This window comes from Galeopterus variegatus, unplaced genomic scaffold (assembly GCF_000696425.1).
Source record: "Galeopterus variegatus unplaced genomic scaffold, G_variegatus-3.0.2 Scaffold610, whole genome shotgun sequence".
NCBI classification, from domain to species: Eukaryota; Metazoa; Chordata; class Mammalia; order Dermoptera; family Cynocephalidae; genus Galeopterus; species Galeopterus variegatus.
In genome coordinates this window covers 334,633-356,356 of record NW_007726721.1, presented here as the reverse complement: position 1 = coordinate 356,356, position 21,724 = coordinate 334,633, and the positions used below count along the sequence as shown (strand labels likewise).

The following is a 21,724-nucleotide window of genomic DNA, read 5'->3' as shown; positions in this document are numbered from 1 at the left end:
TTTTCCCATAGAATTTTTTCCACAGATGATACTAAAATTAGTACTTACTGCTATAGCCCTTGCTCATCTTGACCATAACAAGGTGGGAATGAATATTCACATGGGCATATTTGGTAGATTGTACTTTTATTTTGGGAGTTGGGGCATAGGCAGAGACCTAATATTTATTATATAACTACTTGATTCTGGATGCTATATTAAGTATTTTCTTCTCTTATTACTTCATACAGAAATTCTGTGATATAAATGGGAATATATCTCCCATTCTATAGTAGAGTGAAGGCTCAGAAGCTAAACGATTTTCTCAGCTACTCTTTTCTCATTCTTACCTTCCCAGTATCTCAGATATTGCTCTTTTCATCTGTTCTCTTCAGTTAGAGATACTCTTCACAGTTCTCACACCCCTTCTCTTGGCCATAACTGTTGTTACTTGTCTACTTTTCATTCTTCTTTTATATTTTTGGCTTTTCAGCAAGAGTAGATATCATCTGGCAATCTGTGCTGGGTGTTCAGGGGGCAGCTGCTTCTCTGCCATAGAGGGAAAAAAAAGTTTCTTTGTGACAACTTGTATCTTTGGATATTTTCCAGAAGTCTGAGGGTTCTAGAATTCTGGGTTTTGAAAAACGAAGATTGGTTGGATTTCTTTGGTTCTGTCTTAACCATATCAAGCATGCTTTACTCCCCTGAAAGACTGGATTGTTTTTTTTTTTGGTCAGGTAATAACTGAAAAAGAGCAAATAGTACCTGCCTATTTAAATTACCATAAAATTTATATTATTATATATGAAATATTAATTTCCCTTGAAATATAACCTATCTGAATATAAGTAACAGTATAGGACTTTGTGCTACATGTTAAAATATATTTAAAGGGAAACCACAATAATGGATTTTAGCTGTTTTTGTCTGATAGTTTCACATAGATATTTGCAGTTTTGTATATACACCATAAGTTGTAAAATGGAATCAGAATATCAGAATTGTGATCTATAATTATTTTATGTATTAGTTAAGAGTGTCCTTTGCCCATGGTCACATGATAGCTGTGGGGAACTTTATTACCCATATTTCCTGATTTAGTGAAGGACTTTTTCTTATAAACATTATGGCTGCCCTCATGTAGGAGTACTTTTTCAGAGCTTATTTCCTGCTGTTAGAAGTTAGTTTCTGGGGCTGGCTAGTTAGCTCAGTTGGTCAGAGCGTGGTGCTGATGAATAACACCTAGGTCCAGGGTTTGATCCCTGTACTGGCCATCCAAAAAAAAAAAAAAAAAGAGCATAGTTAGTTTCAAATGATAGTTTTTCAAGTCTGCAGATTTAATGACAGATGAATAGAAGTTATAGTAGACCTTTGCTTCATTCTTCACTAGAAATAGCTCATATAAATATGTTTTGTTTTTGCTCTGTAACTTTCAGTTAAACATATACCTCCTCCCATAAAAACAAAACAGCATGGACTATACATTTTTTTTCTCAGATACATTTGTGTTTGTGTGTTTTCTTCTTCTAACTTACTTTTTTTTTTAACCTTATATTACTTAGTAATAATAAAAGTATTACTCAAAATGCCTTTTTAACCTTATATAGGGGCAGGGCTTTGGAGTGAGGTATTTAGGCTTCAAAGCTCCATACCTTGTTTAGTATTGTATATAGTTAGAGAACGGTTGTAGTAGTAGGATTAAAAATAAAATTTGTTAAAAATTTTGTGTAAGAAGTAGGATTTATATAATTTATTACAGCTTATAAAGTAGCATATCTGAACTTTTGTGTTAATTAGAAATTTACCTTAATGTAATTTTGGCATCATTTATTTTCATTGAATATAATTAAAGTTGCAAAGTTGTAATCAGTGTTCAGTCTTTTATATTCTAAATACAATCAGTATATGAGTTAATTGTCAGTATCTTTTGCTTTATTCCTTAGATCAATTTCTGAAGTTTTATGTAAATGAAATTGAGTTAGATCTAGTCTATATGTCTGAAAGGAATTGCTACTTAAAGGAATCCTATGTGTAATATTTTTGAAGGAGCAAATAAAGAATATACCTGTTCTCTATATAAATTTGAAGGCTTATATGATTTTAAATGTAAATGGGATGTACTTGATACATTTGAATTTTAAAAGCCCTTGAGAATTGTAACAGAAATGTTCTTTTGTTTTTATTAGGTGTTAGACAAACCCAGTAGGCTCACTGAAAAGGAGCTTGCTGAAGCTGCAAGCAAGTGGGCTGCTGAAAAGCTAGAGAAGTCAGATGAAAGTAACTTGCCCGAAATTTCCGAGTATGAGGTAAGGTATAGTTTCTCCTTTATGTTTCAAATCTGAATGTTTTGTCTGGATTTTAAGTAATGAGTGGAAAGTACTTGGTTTGTTCTAGTACTTCAAAATATATTTGGGGGAAATATCCTTATGGATTATTAAAGTTTACCACACAGAGTAATAGTCTGTATATGAATGACTCTGAATTCAGTAATCACACTGTCTGAATGTCTCCACTAGTTTAGGAGTATAAGAATAGTACAAACATGGAGTATAAGAAAAGTGCATTATTTATATACTACTTTTAATGGGCTTTGCTGTTAAAAGTATGTGAGGAAATCATGCTAAGCCAGTAGTCTTAAATCAATGCATTCAAAACAAAAATCTAATTTGACCTTGGATTGTGGGCTACGTTTACATTGTGTCCTATATTTTATGCAAATTACCTTATAAATATCCCCCCAAAATACAATTATGCATTGTTTGGGCTATCTGAGACCTTTGCTGAGTTTTGAGTACCCAAAAGATGGGAACATTTTTGGGTCCTTAGAAAACTGTTTATGAAATGTATTAAAATATTTGAAAATGCACTGAAAAATTTCTGTATAACCTATAACATCTCTAAGAGATAAATATAGAAATTTTATGGGCAAAATTAAGCTTTAGATTTAGGATTTGATACTAGAGGAGTTATTTTGGCATGATAGGCAGAGAATATAAAAATATCTGTGCCATGACAAATTATTTATATTTGAAGGAGAATTTTAGCTTTTTGATATACTTTGAATGACTTTTATGGAAGGTCCTTTGATAAAAAGGATCAAGCATTGAAATAATATACTTACAAAAATAATATACTTACCTTCATCTTCATATGCTGTGAAAAGATCCATTTCAAATTAACTAATGTACACTGGTCATAAAAAGTGCAAACCCTGTCAGAACTTACGTAAATAGAGCCTTTCTTTTTTAAAGTGCTGATCTGTCATTTAGATATCAATTTTTCTTAAGTTGGTCAAGATTTCCTTGTTATTGTAGCTGTAATAATAAACATGTATGTATATTCTTGAGTAAATGTATCAAAAACATCAAGCTGTCCCCCTTTGGTGCTTTTCCAGCACTGTTTAAAAGCATGAACAATATGGTAATATATTTAATAGGGTCATTTTGGTTATTTTCTTTAATAAATTAGAATAATTATTTTTATATGTATGCTTCAAACAAATATGTATGCTTCAAACTTGCTATTTTGGAGTATTGATAATTTTTCCTGAAGTACTTAAAAACAAAAACCTTTGAAAAGACTAATTTCTTGTTTGCTTAATACTTTATCTACCATTAGCAAGGCTTTATGTGTATGTATATATAGGCTTCATTTATATATATATGCAAGGCTTTATTTATGCATATGTGAATATTAATAGTATATTCATCCTCCCCTCCCCATCATTTTTGTATCTCTTAATTTCTTTTTTTTTTCGTGACTGGCAACGGATCGCAACCCTCAGTGTCGCGCCCGTACCGGGACCGGCAATGGGATCGCAACCCTCGGTGTTGCCCCCGCTCCTCGCTCAGCCAGTGAGCGGCCGGTCTGTATGTGGGATCCGAACCCTCGGCGGGAGCGCCGCCGCACTTCCCAAGCGGCGCACTGTAGCAGTGCGCCACCAGGCCGGCCCATGTATCTCTTAATTTCTTATAAAATTTTATTTTCTGTCTTTCTCAGATTTTAAATATTCTACTTATGTTCTCTCATTGCTTGAATGGATCTTGACACTAAATAGTCAGTGAGTGACATTGGGTCTAGGAAGACTTTTTTTAACCTCTCTGTTTTTTCTCTAAAACTTGTCCAGAATTTGCTAGATTTTGAATTAATGAAAAGAAAATTAGCTAAAAATCTATATAAGTGGAGTCACAGGTCAAATATGATCTTTTGTTGGATCGAAGGCAAGATATGTGAGGTAGAGTAGGACTGAGATTACCTTAGTATGTCTGTTACTTGATCTACATCATTAATGTTGAACAGCAGCATGAATTTTATACCATTATCCAAAATATTTTTCAAGTCAGATTGATACTTTTTCATACTGGAAATATAGCAGTTGGGCAAATTTTATGATACTCTTTGTAAACTTAGTCCTGCCATATCTTATTAATATTTTGTTGTTTGATAGTAACATTTGTTCTTGGGCTGTTGTTAGTTACTCATTTCAGTAATCCATGCTTTTTGGGAAATTACATTTTGGCTTTGGTCCTGTAAACTCTTACCTGATTTAACAGAGTAACCCAGAGAGGAAAAAGGCCTTTGTTTGATGCAGAGAAAGAGTTCGGCATAGTACTGTTCATTTGTGAGTGTTTGTGCACAAGTATGCACATATGTTTGAAAATCTAATTGTGGCAATATTTTATTTTTGTATTAGCTGTTTAAATAATGGTTTGCGTACTTCAAATATCGTGTAGACGTATTTTTATGAGTTGAGAGAGACTGAATGCCTCCTAGGTTTCCAGCTTATCTTCTCTTGCTGCCATCAGTAGGATTTTAAGCAGGTTGTTTGGAAGACCCTGTAGTTTATAGAAAGTCCAGTGAAATTAGAGATAAATTCAGTAATATGTTCAAATATTCAGGCATGTTGTAGTTCATTTCTCTGTTCAGTTTATACTTTTATCTTTTGGATTCTAATAGAGCATTTCCTAAAGTATATGGCAGAATAGTAATTCCTAAGGGTCTTAATAGTCTGAGGAAGAGAAAAAAGATCCTATTAACAAGTATGTTTGGGTAATGCCAGATTTAAAAACAGTAGGTTGGTTTTGATGTTTCAGCATTTTTTCGGAGATTTTAATATATTAATATGCTCATCAGTGTTCTGTAAAAGGAGGTTGAATAATAGAGTTTGCATAATTTACCAAACTTCTATGAAATTTTTTTCATAGTGTGTATTTTAGGATTAGTGTTTTAAGGCACAGATTGTCAGAGAAAAATACTCAGCATCTACTTGTGTCAAACACTGCATTAGAGCCATCATCCCAGGCATTGAGGAGGTTGCAGTCAAGTTTTGTAGAGATATACATAATTACTATCCATAAGCAAATAGCAGTGAGAGTTTTGGTTTTGGCTATTAGAATGAAAAGCAGATGATGTAAGGCTATTAGAATGCCCCAACAGAGCAGGTCATTTTCTGCCATAGAAGAAAATTTTAACATTTCTCTTAATGTTTAAATGTGAAAATGTGATGTATGTTGTTTCCACATATAGGGTGTCATTTTCTGCTTCAGTGTCTCTTTTTTCTGTGTCCCCAGTCTAGAATGCCCATCTGACATGCTTCTCTTTCAAATTCATATTCATTCAGTGGAATCAATAGTTTGAGATAAGAAGACTCAAGATCTTTCTTGATTGTACTTTCTTCTCTTACCTACTGTAAAATTTTATGCTGCTTTGTATTTCACTAATGACCTTATTAAAAATTTGTATTAAAAATTTTTTTCTTGCCTAGCTATATATATATTGAATGCATTTCAAGCACTTGCCTTGTTTTCCCTACAGTACCTTCGACAATATATGTCTAATTAATTGAACTAAATTTAATTGCTAATGAGCTTTTTTAGTGTAAATTATTTTTTTCATCTTTACTTGCTTTTTGTTTTCCAAAAACTCCTATCTGCCTCAATGTGCTTCTTAGGCTCACCAGTTTATATTTTTGTGTGTAGGCCTATGTTTTAGTCAGTTTTATGCTGCTGTAACAGAATCCCTGAGACTGTGTAATTTACAAAGAACAGAAATTTATTTCTCACATTTCTGGAGGCTGGGAGATCCAAGATCAAGGTGCTGGCAGTCTTGACCTTTAGTAAGGGCTGAATCTCCACTTCCAAAATGGTGTCTTGAACACTGCATCCTCTAGAAAAGAAGAACACTGTTCCTCACATAGCAGAAGAATGGAAGAGCAAAAAGAGAGAAAGCTCACTCCTGAGAGCCCTTTGGGCATTAAATCCACGCATGAGAGTAGAGCCTTCATTGGCCTAATCACCTCTAAAGGCCCCACTTCCCAATACCGTTACATTGGCCATTAAATTTCAACATGAGGGGACAAACATCCAAACCATAGCAGCCTAGAATTATAACAAAGCCTGAAATTTCTATTTGGAGTATGTAATAAACTTCAACAGTTCTTTTTTATTTATTTATTTTTTTGTATTAACTAAAATGGAATCTAGTGGCAGAATTATTTTGATCTTGGGGTAGTCAGAACACTGGTAGTATAAATAATCTAACTACCTTGGCCTCTATCCAAAACTAATTGTCATATACCACCAGGAATATTCTCTTGTTACTGTACACCTCCATGTCCTACAGTCATGCTTCACCTGTATTCCTTGTGTAATTACCTTTTCTTTTAGGCTGCAAGGCTTCTTTCTGAGCAGCAGGGTAAGAAGAGAGATAATTTAGGAACTTACTGTGAGGGTTGGAGAATAATAATATAGATTGTGATGCCCTGGTGTTAGAAGCCTGATAGTGATATTGGAATTTATTTATTAAACGATTCTTAATCTCTCAATTTAAATCCCTTAAAATATGTAACTCAGATTTGTAAAAACAGGTTTTTCTATATTAGATAATGCACGTATGTGTGGGAAATTCAAATGGCACCGCAGTATTTACAACGTGTCCTTACCATCCTACTCTTCACTTCCAAGTTGTTCCTACTGAGGCGACTCCTTTTATCTTTTTTTTTTATAGATAGTATCCTTCCAGAAATAGTCTATGCATATAAATGTATAAATGCATATACTCCCATATTTAACCCCTCCTTTTTTGACATATTTGGCAGTAATTAGTATATTACTAGTGAATAAATAAGTGATTGTTTATTTACTATTGAATTGTTGCTCTCAAGAAGAAGTGATCATTATCGCTTTGTGGGATTGTTTTCTTCTTAATGATTTCAGTAAATTCTTAGGCTATGGGAGCAAGGTGTTTCCATTTCTGACAGTAGAATCCTTTCCCACGTTCCCTTTTAATATATTCCTTTATGTGTACAAACACTTCTCTCTTATTTCCAACTGGACTTTTTCTCCTCAGTGTTCTGTAAATTGCTTAAGGAATAGTCATGGGACAAAACCTTATAGCTGTATCTCAGTGTAGTGTGAAATATAATTTTGGAATGGACTAAGCCTAGAAGCATTATCTTACCTAAAAATTTTTTAAAAAGTAGCAGTCATTCCCTTTTAAATCCTCTTCACATATGCTTATTATGCATAATGAAATTGAAGGAGTTTTCTTTTCTCCAAACAGGTTAAACCTAGCAGTTTCTCTTAATGTAACTGTGAATTAGTGCCTATACATAGCCATCTGAAATACTGTATGTCCTTTAAGAAAGTAACTAAAGACTTCTAAATCTTTTTCAAGGCGGGATCTACAGCACCATTGTTCATTGACCAGCCAGAAGAACCTGAGTCAAATGCAACAGAAGGCATAGAATTATTTGAAGACAGTCAGCTAAGTGGTCGCTCGAAAGCGATAGCATCAAAAACCAAAGAGATTGAACAGGTGAGAATCCAGTCTTCTCAAAGTATATAATCTTTTGTTCATATCACTTTGCATGTAAATATTTATTGAATAAATTGCTTTATTTGTCTTTTTCCACTTGCGACTCTGAAATTACAGTTTTAAAAACTGTAAAAATTGTTTGAGTTGATTTCACAGTCATTTGATCAATGTGGTCGCATCACTTTATTTTTAAATAAAGAGCAAGCTTCGTTTTTACAGAATATTGATATTCTAGTTAGCATAAATCAATTATAAAACTGTTAAACTTAATAGGATGGGATGGAAGAAATATTAAATACACCAGAATGTTAGCACATATTATTTTTGAATATTGGGATTTCAGATGTTTCTTCTGTTTTTCATTATATTTTTAAGCATTTTCCAAATAGCAAAAAAAAAAAAAAAAGAAAAAAGAAAAGGGTATTAATTAAATCTAGCTTTTTAGTGATGTTACTATGAAAAGTAGGAACTAGTTTTTGATATGGAACTTTTACGTACCTCATAGGGTATTATCATTTTATGAAGATTAAATTAATTAAATAAAATATGAAAAGGCTTTATAAAATATAAAATGTCCTATAGTACTTATTTTTGATGTTGTTATTACTCTTCAGTGCTTTGAATATATGTCATTACATTGTTATATACTCTTCTAAAAACTACTGGAAATTAAGAATAAAATTAAGTTTTTTCAAGTGCTGTCCAATTTTGACATCAGTTAAAATTTGCTTCCCCTAGTTGGATAGGGAATGATCTCTATTAAATCCTAGGTGTGATTGTGTATCCTCTGCTGATGTCACACCAATGGCAAAAGATAAGAACCAGGGTAGGAAATTTGTCACGCAGACCAGTAGAGTTTCATAATGAAGGTGTTTGTCAGAATCATATGCTTAGAGGAAGCAGTATAAGGATAATGGAGACTGAGAAAATCCTGTTTGATTTGGTGATGTGGAGGTGATTGGTGCCCTTCAAGATATTAATTAAATGAGAGCATGAATAAGAGGTTTGCTCACTAGATGTATCTTCAACATGAATATATAAACGGTATTACCCGATATAAAATTACTGTCCTTCTGTCTTTGTATGCTAATTTTATTTTGTAGCTTTTAAAAAAACCACTTAGCATATGTTTTTGTTTCCTTGTTTCCCCTTATCATAATGGAGACTCCACCGTTAGAGCAAAGATTTTGTTTTGTTTACTGCTCTATCTCCATCACAAAGAAGAGTGATTGGTGTGTAGCAGCTCACAAAAAAATATTGTTGGATGGCTGATGGATGAAGTTATAAACATGAAAGTAACCTTTGAGTAGTCCCTGAGTTACTTGAAATCAGAGACTGCATCTTAACCTGACCACTTGACACAGTGCCTAGGCCTAGTTAGCACTTATAGTACATGCTTGATAAGTGTTTGTTGAATGAATAAATGATTTAATGTTACTTCTCTTTCCTCTTAATTGCAGTTTTTTTCCAATCTCTTATTTTATTGTAACTTACACATTATAATTGTACATACTTATGGGGTACAGTCTGATATTTTGATGTGTATATATGTTGTATAATAATTGGGTAAGGGTAGTTAATGTATCAGTCACCTCCATTTATCATTTCTTTGTGGCAAAAACATTCAAAAACCTCTCCTCTAGCTATTATGTAATATTCAGAACTTAACTGTCAACAATAGAATCGCAGTTCTTAAAAGGAGAGTTTTTCTTAAGAATATAACTGGTAGAAAAACGACTGAAATAACAGAGTAAGGGGTATTTTGGGTTGCCATTTATTAATATTTCCACTGTCTCCTCTTATTATTCATAGTTAATCTATTTGATCTTGAGAAAGTGGATTACCAGTTAGGTGTACAGCAGTTCACACATAAAATTATTTAGCATTAAGTCAGTTTTTATAGTACTTTATGAAAACCTATATATGATTTACAAGGATGACAGTATTTCTGTTTTAATCTATTCATTGTTCACACACATGAAAAAGCTGACACTAAGGCATATGAGATTATTACAGCAAGGACAGATGACCTAAAGAAAGAAAAATAAATATAAGAGGGAATTATTATATTCTGATGTTACTAGAGAAATTATCATTATTAGAAGTGCTATAAAATAGAAAACTTGATGTTAAACAGTGGAATGTAATTACTCTGTTTTTGCCAGAATACTTTAGTAGTCATATATTGGCAAGAGATTCAAACCAAAAAAGCCCCCCAAATGTCAGAAATCTAGTAAATAATGATAGATAATCATTTTATCAAGTCATAGCTAAAATTTATAGTAATTTCTGAAAATGAAAAAGTGGTTTTAAAGGTTTGGGCTTTTTTTTCAACTTGGACTTGAACTTTTTTTACACATTTTATTTTTAGAGATTAAATACCAAATTGATAGGGAAATTATAAAGGTTTGAGAAAGCTAGGTAGTAGTTACACAGGTGTCCTGCAATTAATCTTTATATTTTTCCATATACTTGATATATTTCGTAACTTTAAAAAATGGATAATACAAAAATGCTCTGTATAGATGAGACCAACAAAGTAAGCTAGGATAATGTAGAGATGTAAATATTATTATAATACCCAAGCCGCTTTTTCTCCCTATTTCATCAAGTGCAGTATGTTCAGGTATCTTGTAAAGATGTTACAATATGTAAATTTTTGAGGGTTTCTATAAGTTAGGTCCCTCAGCTAATGAATCCCAAGAAAGTCATTAACTTGAGGCAGTATTGCAATATAAAATAAACTAAATCTCCAGGCCAAAATTTGGTTTAATTCAGAATGCCCACAGATACAGCTGTTCCTTGATGTTTAATGGCATGAATGTAGAGGTAGGTAGATTGTATCAGAATCAACTCAGTGAGGGGGACAAATCTGTGTCTTTGGCCATAATGTCATCTTCTCATCCTTGGGCACATAAGATTTCTGTTAGGGTTAGGGGTGTAGGTGATTTTTGGAAAAGCCCCAGGTTATAATCAGACATGGCAGAGAACCACTAGTCTAAAATTTTTAATCTAGAAAACATCAAGTCACATCTCTGAAATATTGTATTGCTAGAGATGAATCATTTTGAATCATCCCACATTTACTTGAATGTCCTTTGGTGGATATGATCTACTGTATTACCACAGCACATTTAGCCTCTTATACTTTGGATTCTAGGGTGTATCTTCTTATCTCCTCATTTCCCCAGATTATCTCCTATTACTCAAGTTAGACCATCTTTTATATATTGGACTATTTCCTAGGCTTCCTGGTTGCAGAACTTAGAGAGGCAAATCTCAGAATTTCTCCTTGCTATCATTATACTAATTCCTAGAGAAAAATAACCTACAAAATTACGAGTCCTACTCTGCTTCAGGTGTTTGGTGTTGATTTCTGCAAGCCCTCACATACCTGCTTTTAGTGACTTGAAAGTGTATCCCACTACTTGCTGTTTTACTAATGGGAAATTGTTGGGTCCTCCGCCGGCCAACCCGAACAGCCCTAGCCTCGTTCCTTTTGGTGGGCAAGCGAATGGCCTGGATTCCTCTTTCCCTCTGGTCCCCTTTGGAAGGAGATGGGGGAAGAGAGCCATGAAGAGAGGTGAGCACAACCGCTGGCCCCAACCAGCCCGGTTAAAGGACACTCAGACGCGGCGGGGGTTCTGTCGAGCAGTTCTGTTTATTATCACACAAGCACTTGCTTTTAAAGGCAAATGGGGAAGGGAGGTTTTTACATCCTCCAATCAGCTTAAAGGTTACGAGAGCATGCATCCTGTCTCAATGCCTAGCTATTGCAATCACGCAGTGTTCACGAGCGCGGAAACGCGTATTTGGCCAATAAGGGCTAAGGCAAGGTTCCCGCAGACACTCCCACCCTACTTCCTCCCTGCACTGTCTTAGGCTGCCATGTTAATACGCCCTTGTGGGCCTGTAATGGTGCCGCTTGTAATGTCACTTAAGGTGGCATTAGTTTTTAAGGCCCGACAGGAAATCTTGTCTTTTCCAAAATTGTCATTTTGAAAGAACCACACAAATTGAAATCCTCCTTCATTGCATACCTGTCTTCCTTCTATTGTACCTCCAGTGATAAAATAATACTTAAGTCTTTGAAACTTTCTAGTATTTAATATTTGCAAGGTCTCTTATACTTTAATAAAATCGTGCTTAGGGCCGGCCCCGTGGCTTGCTCAGGAGAGTGCAGCGCTGGTAGCGCTGAGGCTGCAGGTTCAGGTCCTATATAGGGATGGCTGGTGTGCTCACTGGCTGAGCGTGGTGCAGACAGCACCGTGTCAAGGGTTGCGATCCCCTTACCGGTCAGGGAAAAAAAAAAGTGCTTAGACGTCTGTCAATGAGATCCTTTATTTTCTTTTTTTCCACGGCTGACTGGTACAGGGATCCAACCCTTGACCTTGATGTTGTAACACTGCGCTCCAACCTACTGAAGATCCTTTATTTTCTTGGAGTCCTGGGTCTCTTTGTAATTCCCTACTGGCAAGATATACATTAAATTCTTCTTTTTCTTTCTTCAGGTGGAATTAGTTAATCTGAGTAGATCTGGGTGTGTGTGTGTGCGTCCGCATGTGTGTATGCATGTGCATGTATATCATATGACTAAGAGTGTTAGGTTGGCTAAATCCCCCTAAAGGCATGACGAGTACCAGAGACGCAGTTACCTGATGAAATAACTATGAAGGATAGTTGGTAAATAGCTGGAGTTTACTGGGATATTTTGCTGTGCAAACTAGTCTTGGCAAAAGGAGAACCTTCTATCTCTTCACCTTTGAACCACAGTGCTTATGTTTGATTCTTCATCTTGGTTGTACATCTGTGGAGCTTTTCAAAAGTAGAGCTTATTAGATTTTAACCATAAATATTCTCATAAGTAGGTTATCAATGCTTCTCAAACTTTAATATGCACATAAATCACTTGGGGATATTGTTAAAATGCAGATTCTGACTCAGTAGATCTTGGATGGGGGCTTGAGATTTGGAATTTCTCACATGCTCCTTGGTAATACTAATTCTGCTAATTTATGGACCATATTTGAAGTGGTAAGGAATTAGAAGGAAGTGACTTTTTTCTTAAATTCTTCTATTGTTTATTGCTGAAAGGTTGGGAACTATTACCACCTTGGTATTACGTTGGTAAGAGAAGTTCTATATATCTTTAATTGAGGTATAATTAATATATAATAAAATCCATAAGTCTTAAATATTCAGTTGGATGAGTTTTGATAGTTGTAACTCTATGTAAACATCATCCAAAACAAATATATATGAAAGTCTTTCTTTTCAGATATGAACAGTTAATTTTACGGACTGTATTAAGGCTATAAATTTCAAAAGCAGGTGTTCTGATTTGATGTTAAATGTCCTCCAGCCCATCCAGTGAGGGCTGCATTTTAGTTGATAACATACAAAAGCTTAAAATTCCAAAGACACAGGAGATCATGCAGTAAAAAGTTTTCTTCTTACCCATAACTCTCTGCTGCCCTGTTTCTTTCCCCAGTATACAGATATTCTGATGTGATAGGCATATGTTTGTATGCACAATGTTCTTATACACTATGCATGTATGTCTATACACACACATAACCTGGATCATGGTTGATCTTGATGAGTAGAGATAAAAGTTGGTGTGTGAGAAGGTGGCCAGTTAGTTCAGTTGGTTAGAGCATGGTGTTGATAACACCAAGGTCCATCCAGGGTTCAAAACCTTACTGGCCAGCCACCAAAAAAAAAGGCAAAAAGTTGGTGTGAGTATGTGTCTATATCTCCATGTTATTTCTTTAAAAACAAATGCTGGCTGTGCTATGTACCCTGTTCAATACTTCTAGAAATCATTTCATATCAGTCCCCTATTAATAAATACGAGGGTACTTCAAAAGTTCAAGGAAAGGTTTTTATTACCTTTTAGTTCTATTTTTCTGTGAACTTTTTGAAAGTACCCTCGTGTTTACACTCTCTTATTAACCATGTTTTTAAATACAATTCCTCTTATTTCTCCACATTAAAAAAAAAAGGTGTGTATGTGTATTTTTTAAATAAAGCATTACATTTAAAAAGAGCAATTTGGGGAGATTTCAGTTTAATACTTCGGGTGTCGCATTCCTTTGTTTGTGCCTTGTGATGTGCCGTGCATGTTTTAATTACATACTGCCTAAGAGGTCACCATAGTGCTAATAGATTCCTAAGTCCATGGATTTGGAGTCTGTATGTTTTAAACACTTCTCATGATTCTAATAGTGAGCCAGGTTTGAGAATAATTTGAGTGTATGAGTTTGCAGAGTATCTTAATTTCTTGCTTGTACCAATCACTGTCAACCTTTCTTAAAAATTATGTTAGTAAATACCATTAATAAAATCTAAACCAATACAATTGCAGGGATGTGCCTTAAAATATTTTTTGAATGCATTATTCCTGGTATTCTTCAAATAATAGAAAATTATCATTTGTAGAGGGAAAAGTTCATTTCTCCTTTCTTTTTTCTTTTTATTTGGTAGATAATAACTAAAAGAAGAACCATGAATTCATTTTTAAAACCTCTTTGGCTCTTTCCAAATACCATTATAACATAATGCTGTTTTATGATAATGTTTATATTTCTATCTGTAAGTATGCTTCTGTTGAAAAGAGTGTTGATTATATATTTATCTGATAATTTATAGTAGACAGGAATCATTTTAGAGAGAAGATCCAACTGTGATGTTCTGTAACATAAGGAAATAGTACTTAGAGACACTTAATGAAGGAGATTTTGGTTTTCTTTTCTTTCTTTTAACTTCAAAAGACTTAAACTGAATATATATTTTATTTTATTTTATTTATTTATTTTTTTTCCTTTTTGTCTTTTTTGGGACCAGCAACGGGATCGCAACCCTCGGTGTCGCGCCCGCACCTCGCTCAGCCAGTGAGCGGGAACCGGTCTGTATGTGGGATCCGAACCCTCGGCGGGAGCGCCGCCGCACTCCCAAGCGGCGCACTGCAGCAGTGCGCCACCGGGCCGGCCCCTGAATATATATTTATTTTAGTAAAGGCATTATTAATTATAGTCATAGCTATGCCAGCCTTGTCATATTGAAGAAATTGTATTTCTTAACTATCAAGGAACTCCTTTCCTTACTGGAGGTAGATAAGAAAAATCAAAATAATTCAGAAGTTATTTTGTTGCTTTTCTAGTCATTAGCTTACAGTTAATAAGATCCTACTGTAAGTTTAGATTAAGCTACTTAATATACTAATTTTTATTTTATTTTGAATTCTATACTGTAACTGTTTTTGTGACCATATGAGCTGCTTACTAGCTTTTTTCACTTTTCCCTCAAAATAAAAAGGTTGTAGTGAATAATCTTAGGTCCCTTTCTGATCTAAATCATACTAAAAATTAAAAGCTAAATATTGCTTCTTGTGTACACACTGTTATGTGTAGCTAATTTCCAATTTAACTCTAGAATTTTTAGGTTTTTTTTTTTTTAACTCAATCAGGTTGTGCAGTTCTTATGTAACAACAAAGTAATGTCTTAAAAAATACCATCATATGCCACTGTTATGCATCAATCAGTAATTAAAATTTGTTGAGTTAATGAATTGTGCAGAATATGTTTTTTTCTGTAAATAAGTTGTTAACACTTAATCAGTGTTGTAGCTGTGGCCCTCTCCTCTTCTTAGCAGTGTCTAGTTTTTAACTGCTATTCATAGCCTGATTCCCAGTACTCTCACCAGCTCTTGTTCTTTCTCTTTCAAGACATAGTAAGCTGTTTTTGTTTCACTTTGAAAGTAAGGAGGCTAGAAGTAAAGATTAATTAAACGTGCAATCTTGAAAATGTTAACTAGTGTTGCAGACATGGAAAAGAATCAGCTTTTAGCATATGATAGATTAAAATGAAATTGTTTTCAAAGTAGTGGCAGCTATATCTATTGTATGTGTATGATCTAAGCATTTCATGCTAACCTTACATAATAGAAACATTCTTTGTTTTTCCTTTTTATCAGAGCAAGTAACAAATGTTCTTAAAAGTGCAGCTCTCACCACTATCTTGTCTAGACATCAAGTCTACCCTACTGTATTTGACAGTCCATTATTACCAACCACTTGTTAAGACCTTACTATGTAGATTTAGTAACATATACTCACATAAGATTTACCTGTGAAAAATCTGTATTCCCAAAACAAATTGAAAATAAATAGTTTCTTTTGGCCAAATTTCAAAGTTTTTGAAAGTTACAATTTACTAGTCAGATCTGGTCATACTGTTAGTACAGAAACTTGTTGCTGAAGTACAAGTGTAAAGTTTTCAATTTAAGGGAATTTCATCTTCCAGTTGTTTCTATAAGATAATTTGCATCATATTTGAAATGTCAAAATCAAATGTCTCAGCTTTTAAGTTTAAAGGTCAATTGGTTATTTTATACCTAATATAATAAATCCATAAATAGGAAGTTTGATGACTGTGAAGGGATTATTTTTAAATAAAATATAGTCAGTATAGATATCTTAATCCTTGTAAGAGCCATGCTTAAAATGGTAGAAGAATCACGAGGGATGAGGCCATCTTAGGCCTTCTCCCTGGAGATGTAATCATTGAAACAAAAGTGCTCTGTTATAAAGCAGTTCTGATAAAGATGTTCCCCATGGCATAAGCCCAAGCATAAGCTTCATTTTCTTACCTCTCCTTCTTATCCACTGTCTACCAGTGTTTGATAAGGGTTTTCTCTAGAAATTCCAAATTACTGTTCCTTGCTATTCACTTCCTCTCTTGTAAGTCAATTTAATTTAGTCTGTGAGTATGTTACGTTAAAGATATTTACAAATAGCATGGTATAGTGAACACTGGATGCTTCCCCCTAGTGTTCTAACCTCTTAGTGTCTTTTCCTCATTTGTTAAATGGGATTAATTACAGGTTCTTTCACAGAATTGACAACCTGTTGTATGGGAGAGCCTTTTCTATATTGAAAATCACCATACAAATGGTTAGGTAGGATTAAGTAATACTTTGCTTGTTTCCTTGCAGCTTTGGAGTATTGACTACTTCTGAATACTTCTTAGGAATATATATATATATTTTTTCCTTTTTGTCTTTTTTCGTGACCGGCAACGGATCGCAACCCTCAGTGTCGCGCCCATACCGGGCCGGGACCGGCAACGGGATCACAACCCTCGGTGTTGCTCCCGCACCTCGCTCAGCCAGTGAGCGGCCGGTCTGTATGTGGGATCCGAACCCTCGGTGGGAGCGCCGCCGCGCTTCCCAAGCGGCGCACTGTAGCAGTGCGCCACCGGGCCGGCCCTTCTTAGGAATATTTTATAACAAGTTTGCTATATAGGTTTTGTTCTGAGAGATGGTTTTCTCCATCAGTGTCAGGGTTTGGGCTGTTTGCCTCTTGTCTCTTTACTTGTGTTTTTTGTTTCTTCGTTTTCCTTCTCCCCCCCATTTCTAATTTGTTGAAAATAAAATGTAAACATTTACTATGAAATTTTTCCTTATTTGGGGGGACTTTGTGATTTTACTTTCAAGTTTTCCATTTGGCTTGCTCTTTTTCTCTTAATGTTTCTTATCTATTTTTCCAGATATAAGACAGCATAAAAATATTAATGTTTCCTCCTCTTTAGAATTTCCTTCTCTCCCTCCCCATTTCTAAAGCATGAATTGTTCCCACTTTATCCCCTTTGTCTGTCATTCCTCATTTTTAAGATGGGATTCCTCCTATAACATCTACTGTCTTCTCTTAACTGATATTGTTCAATTCAGATATTGTGCCAAGAGAAAGCAAACTTGTATGTCGTATATATATATATTTGTGCTGACTACAGTTATGGTGTGAGTTAATCGATATTCTCAGTTAAATTATAGAAGACATTTTAAGAATAACACTAAGAAAATCTTACGTTTCTACTTAAAGGTAACTTGTTAAACGTTAGAAGTGAGATTGTTTAGTGTCTGGTTTGTTGGGAGCTGATTATGTTGACATTAGGATTTCTTTGTTGTTTTTCTCCTCTTAGTCGTCTTCCTTTTTGTTTTTTTCCTTTCTGGGTTTTTTTTTTCCTTTTTTCTTTTTTAAAATAAAATGAATAAATCATTATAGGAAATTGGACAATACAGTATATATCATTTCTGTTTAGAATACATGTTTACTTGAATTAGCTGGGGGGTATTTGTAGGTTTTTGGTCTGCCTTGAAGCTAAATCCTAAAATTTCTAATCCTGCAATTATCTGGACTTGGGAAAAAATGAGCAGTTTAGCATAATTTAATTTTCTGGTTAGCTGAAGTTCAATCATGCTAACCTCTGCTGTGTTTATTACTGTGCTCTACTTTAAAAAAAATCGGTTTTGTTTCACAATAGTCTTTTTATTTTTATAGTTATTAATACAAAATAGTAAAGTTCCTATGAATAAATGCATTTTTATTTCCTACCTGTTTAGGGAGCACTGCAAATGTTTAATTGTCAGTTAACAGTTTTCAGTTCTTTACTTTAGTAGTTTAACTTTCTATGCCATGTATGTACCACTTCTGAGAACAGTAAATGATCCTTTTTTGCTGTATTTTAAAAGCAGTTGTATTAGTAACAAGTTTGTGAATAAATACTTAAAATTCAAGTAAAAAATAAAAATTTAAAAATCACTTTTAATGATGTGTAACACAGAAGATCATTCAGAACATGATTGTTAACCTGAGTAATTTCTCACAAAGCAAACACTTATGAAAACTATCATTCAAGGCAAAAAATAGAATATTCTTGCCATAGCCCAGCACCCCAGGAGTCTCTTCACAGCACTTCCCAGTCACCATCCCCATCCCTTTCCCAAAGATAACTACTAAATTGATTCCTAACATTGTAGTCTAGTTTTGTCTGTTTTTGAACATTATAGAGATAGAATCATATAGCATATACTATTTTATGTCTAACGTTTTTGTTCAACATTGTGTTTATAAGTTTCATCGATATTGTTACATGTAATATATTTCCTAGTGGTTTTAATTTGCATTTCCCTGATTACTAACGATGCTAAGGACCTTTTCCTATGGTTATTGGCAAGTTGCTATCCTCTTCTATAATGTGCATGTTGACATTCTTGCATTTTCCTTTTATTTTTATATTTTATTTTTTTGTTGATTAATAGGAGTTCTTTATATTTTCTGAATACAAGTTGGTTATATATGTTACAGATATCTTTTACCCATTGGTGGCTCGCTTCTTTTGATATCCTTGGAGGAATAAACATTCTTAATTTTAATGTAGTCCAGACTTTTAATTTCTCCCTTTTATTACTATTATTTGTCTCCTATTTAATATGTCTTTCTCTTTTATTATCGTCTAGAAGCTTCCTTGTTTTGTCTTTTACATTGAGTTATAATCCATCTGAAAACAATTTTACGTAGAGTATATGTTAAATATAGCAGGGATCAAGTTTTATTTTCTTTCAATGTGGACATCCATTTGGCCTCAAATCATTTATTGAAAAGACCATGTTTTCCTCACTGTTCTGCATTGACACCTGTGTTGTAAATCAGGTGTTCATATATGTGTGAATCTGTTTCTGGACTCTATTCTATTCCATTTATCTGCTGATCTTTGCAGCAATACCACACCATCTTCATTAGTATAGCTTTATAAATAAGTCTTTATCCAGTAGAGAAAGTCCTCCCATCTTGTTCTTCTTTTTCAAGGGTACCTATACTTGGAGCTTGGAATTTCTGTAGAAATTTTAGAGTCAGTTTTTCAAGCTCTCAGATACAATAAACAAGCAAACCCTATTGAGACCATGACACAGAATCTCTGAAGAGGTTGCAGTTAAGGTGACAGCCAGGACTACAAATTGGACTGGAGCTGAAGGATCTATTGCCAAACTCACTCATGTGGCTGTTGGCAGGAAGTTTCGGATTCTTGTCTTGTGGGCCTCTCCACAGGGGATGCTCATGACATGGCCTCCCCTAGAGCGAGTGACCTAAAAGTGACAAAAGAGAGCATTGGCTTACTGCTTTTTATGGTCTAGCCTCCAGGTCACATGTCATCACTTCTGCCTTGTTCTATTCATGAGAAGTGAGTCACTAAGCCCAGCCTACATTCAATGGGAAGAGATTACACCAGGATGTAAATACTGGGAGATAGGGATCATTGGAGACTATTTTGGGAGTTAGCTGTCACATCTCCCATGATCAGCGTTACCTGATGTTACCAGGTTTATTAGTCTTTTCAAAGTACTAATTTGGTTTTGTTGATCTCTTTCTTGTTTTGTATTTTATTTTTCATTAATTTCTGCCTTTATCTTTATTATTTTCTTTCCTTCTTTTTTGGGTTAAATTTGCTGTTTTTTAAAAAATTCTTGAGCTAGATACTTATTGATTTGCAGCTTTTCTTTCTTTCAAATTTTGATATGGCATTTTTATTGTCATTCAGTTTAGGATAGTTTCCTAATTTTTATTGGGTTACTTCTTATTTAAAGTGATTTAGGATATTTTTCATCATAGATGAAAAGTACTTAAGTCTTGTTTTGGGCTTTTTAAGGTTTTTGTCGATTAGTCTGAAATCCCAATTTAGAATAATAAGGCCCAAATTTTGACCAACTCACCAGTAAGTCATATTGAAAAAAAAAATCTGTTTGTTGGTAATCCTGGTATTTTAAATTCAATAGTCTTATCTTTGGGGGATACTTTCCAAGAACCCCAGCACATGCCTGAAACCACAGATAATGATGAACCCTGTATATTACTGTTTTTTCCCATATATACGTACCTTTGATAAAGTTTAATTTATAAATTAACACAGAAAGAGAGTAAGAACAATACCTAATAATAAAATTGAACAAGCATAACAATATACTGTAATAAAAATTATGTAAATGAGGTCACTTTCCCAAAATATCTTACTGTACTGTACTCACCTATTTGCGGACAGTGGTTAACTGTGGGTAGTTGAAATTGTGGATAGCGGAACCCTGGATAAGGGAGGACTACTGTGTAATCTTTGTGAATGGATTAATATTATAATTAATCTCATTAAAACCAAAACGGGAATAAATGAAGTCTCCTGTCACTTTCATCTAGTGATTCTCTGTTCCTGAAAGTGAAAGATGAAAGGCAAAGCAGATATTGGAGAATCAAAATGTGTAGGTTGGTGATTATGTTGTTATATTGTCATCTCAATTTACCTATGATGGTAGTGATTATATTGAAGCTAGTGGGACATTTTTGTTCATGTATCTTTTAAAGATTAGTTTGCTTGGGAAACAGCCTTTAAAATATGTAATAGCAGTGTTACTTTTTCGGTAGGGATTTTGTCTTTCATTTATTATTTTATTCTTACAATCTTCATATTATATTGGTAGGAAATATTTTATTTCAGGGTACCTTTGAAATAAATCATTTCTGGTAGGTAACTCCAAGTTACAAAGAGTTTTTAAAATTCCATGGCAGCAAATGTAGCCATAAACTTTCCCCCTACTTACAACTACTACTTGTTGGGGTGGGGTTGGGGTGGAGTGGCTGGCCAGTAAGGGAATCTGAAACATTGACCTTGGTGTTATCAACACCACACTTTAACCGACTGAATTAACCATCCAACCCTAGAACTATTTCTTTGTGTCAGATTTTTTTCTGATAATTTTCCTGAACACATTCACTCTATTCTCTTTTGCTGTATATAGACTGTATTAAATTGTGGTGCTTATTTCTATCTTAAGGATAACTGTCTTCAAAGATTCTTTATCTGTTATGGTCTATTTTCATTAGCTTCACTGTCTTCTGTTGGGGAATGTGTCTGTATGTATACATACACACACACATATACACAGACATTTCTTTTGAGGAGTCTCAACTATAATTCTTGCCTAGGAACTCTGACAGTTTAATATTGTATTGATTTCTAATTATAGTTTGCATTGTTCTGCCTTGAAATTTTATTCTTTTTTTTTTTTTTTTTTTTTTTTTTTTTTTTTTTTCCGTGTCCGGCA

General features: G+C 34.1%; 1 protein-coding gene across 8 annotated transcripts in view; it reads left to right on the top strand.

Moving 5' to 3' along the window:
• Nucleotides 1-21,724, top strand: part of PPHLN1 (periphilin 1) — a 114,417-nt gene that overhangs the window by 64,955 nt on the left and 27,738 nt on the right. For all 8 annotated transcript variants that reach the window (XM_008570535.1, XM_008570529.1, XM_008570536.1 and 5 more), the window contains 2 exons: nt 2,166-2,285; nt 7,654-7,794. In XM_008570535.1, coding sequence (XP_008568757.1) covers nt 2,166-2,285; nt 7,654-7,794 — 261 coding nt within the window. The remainder of the gene's footprint in view (nt 1-2,165; nt 2,286-7,653; nt 7,795-21,724) is intronic.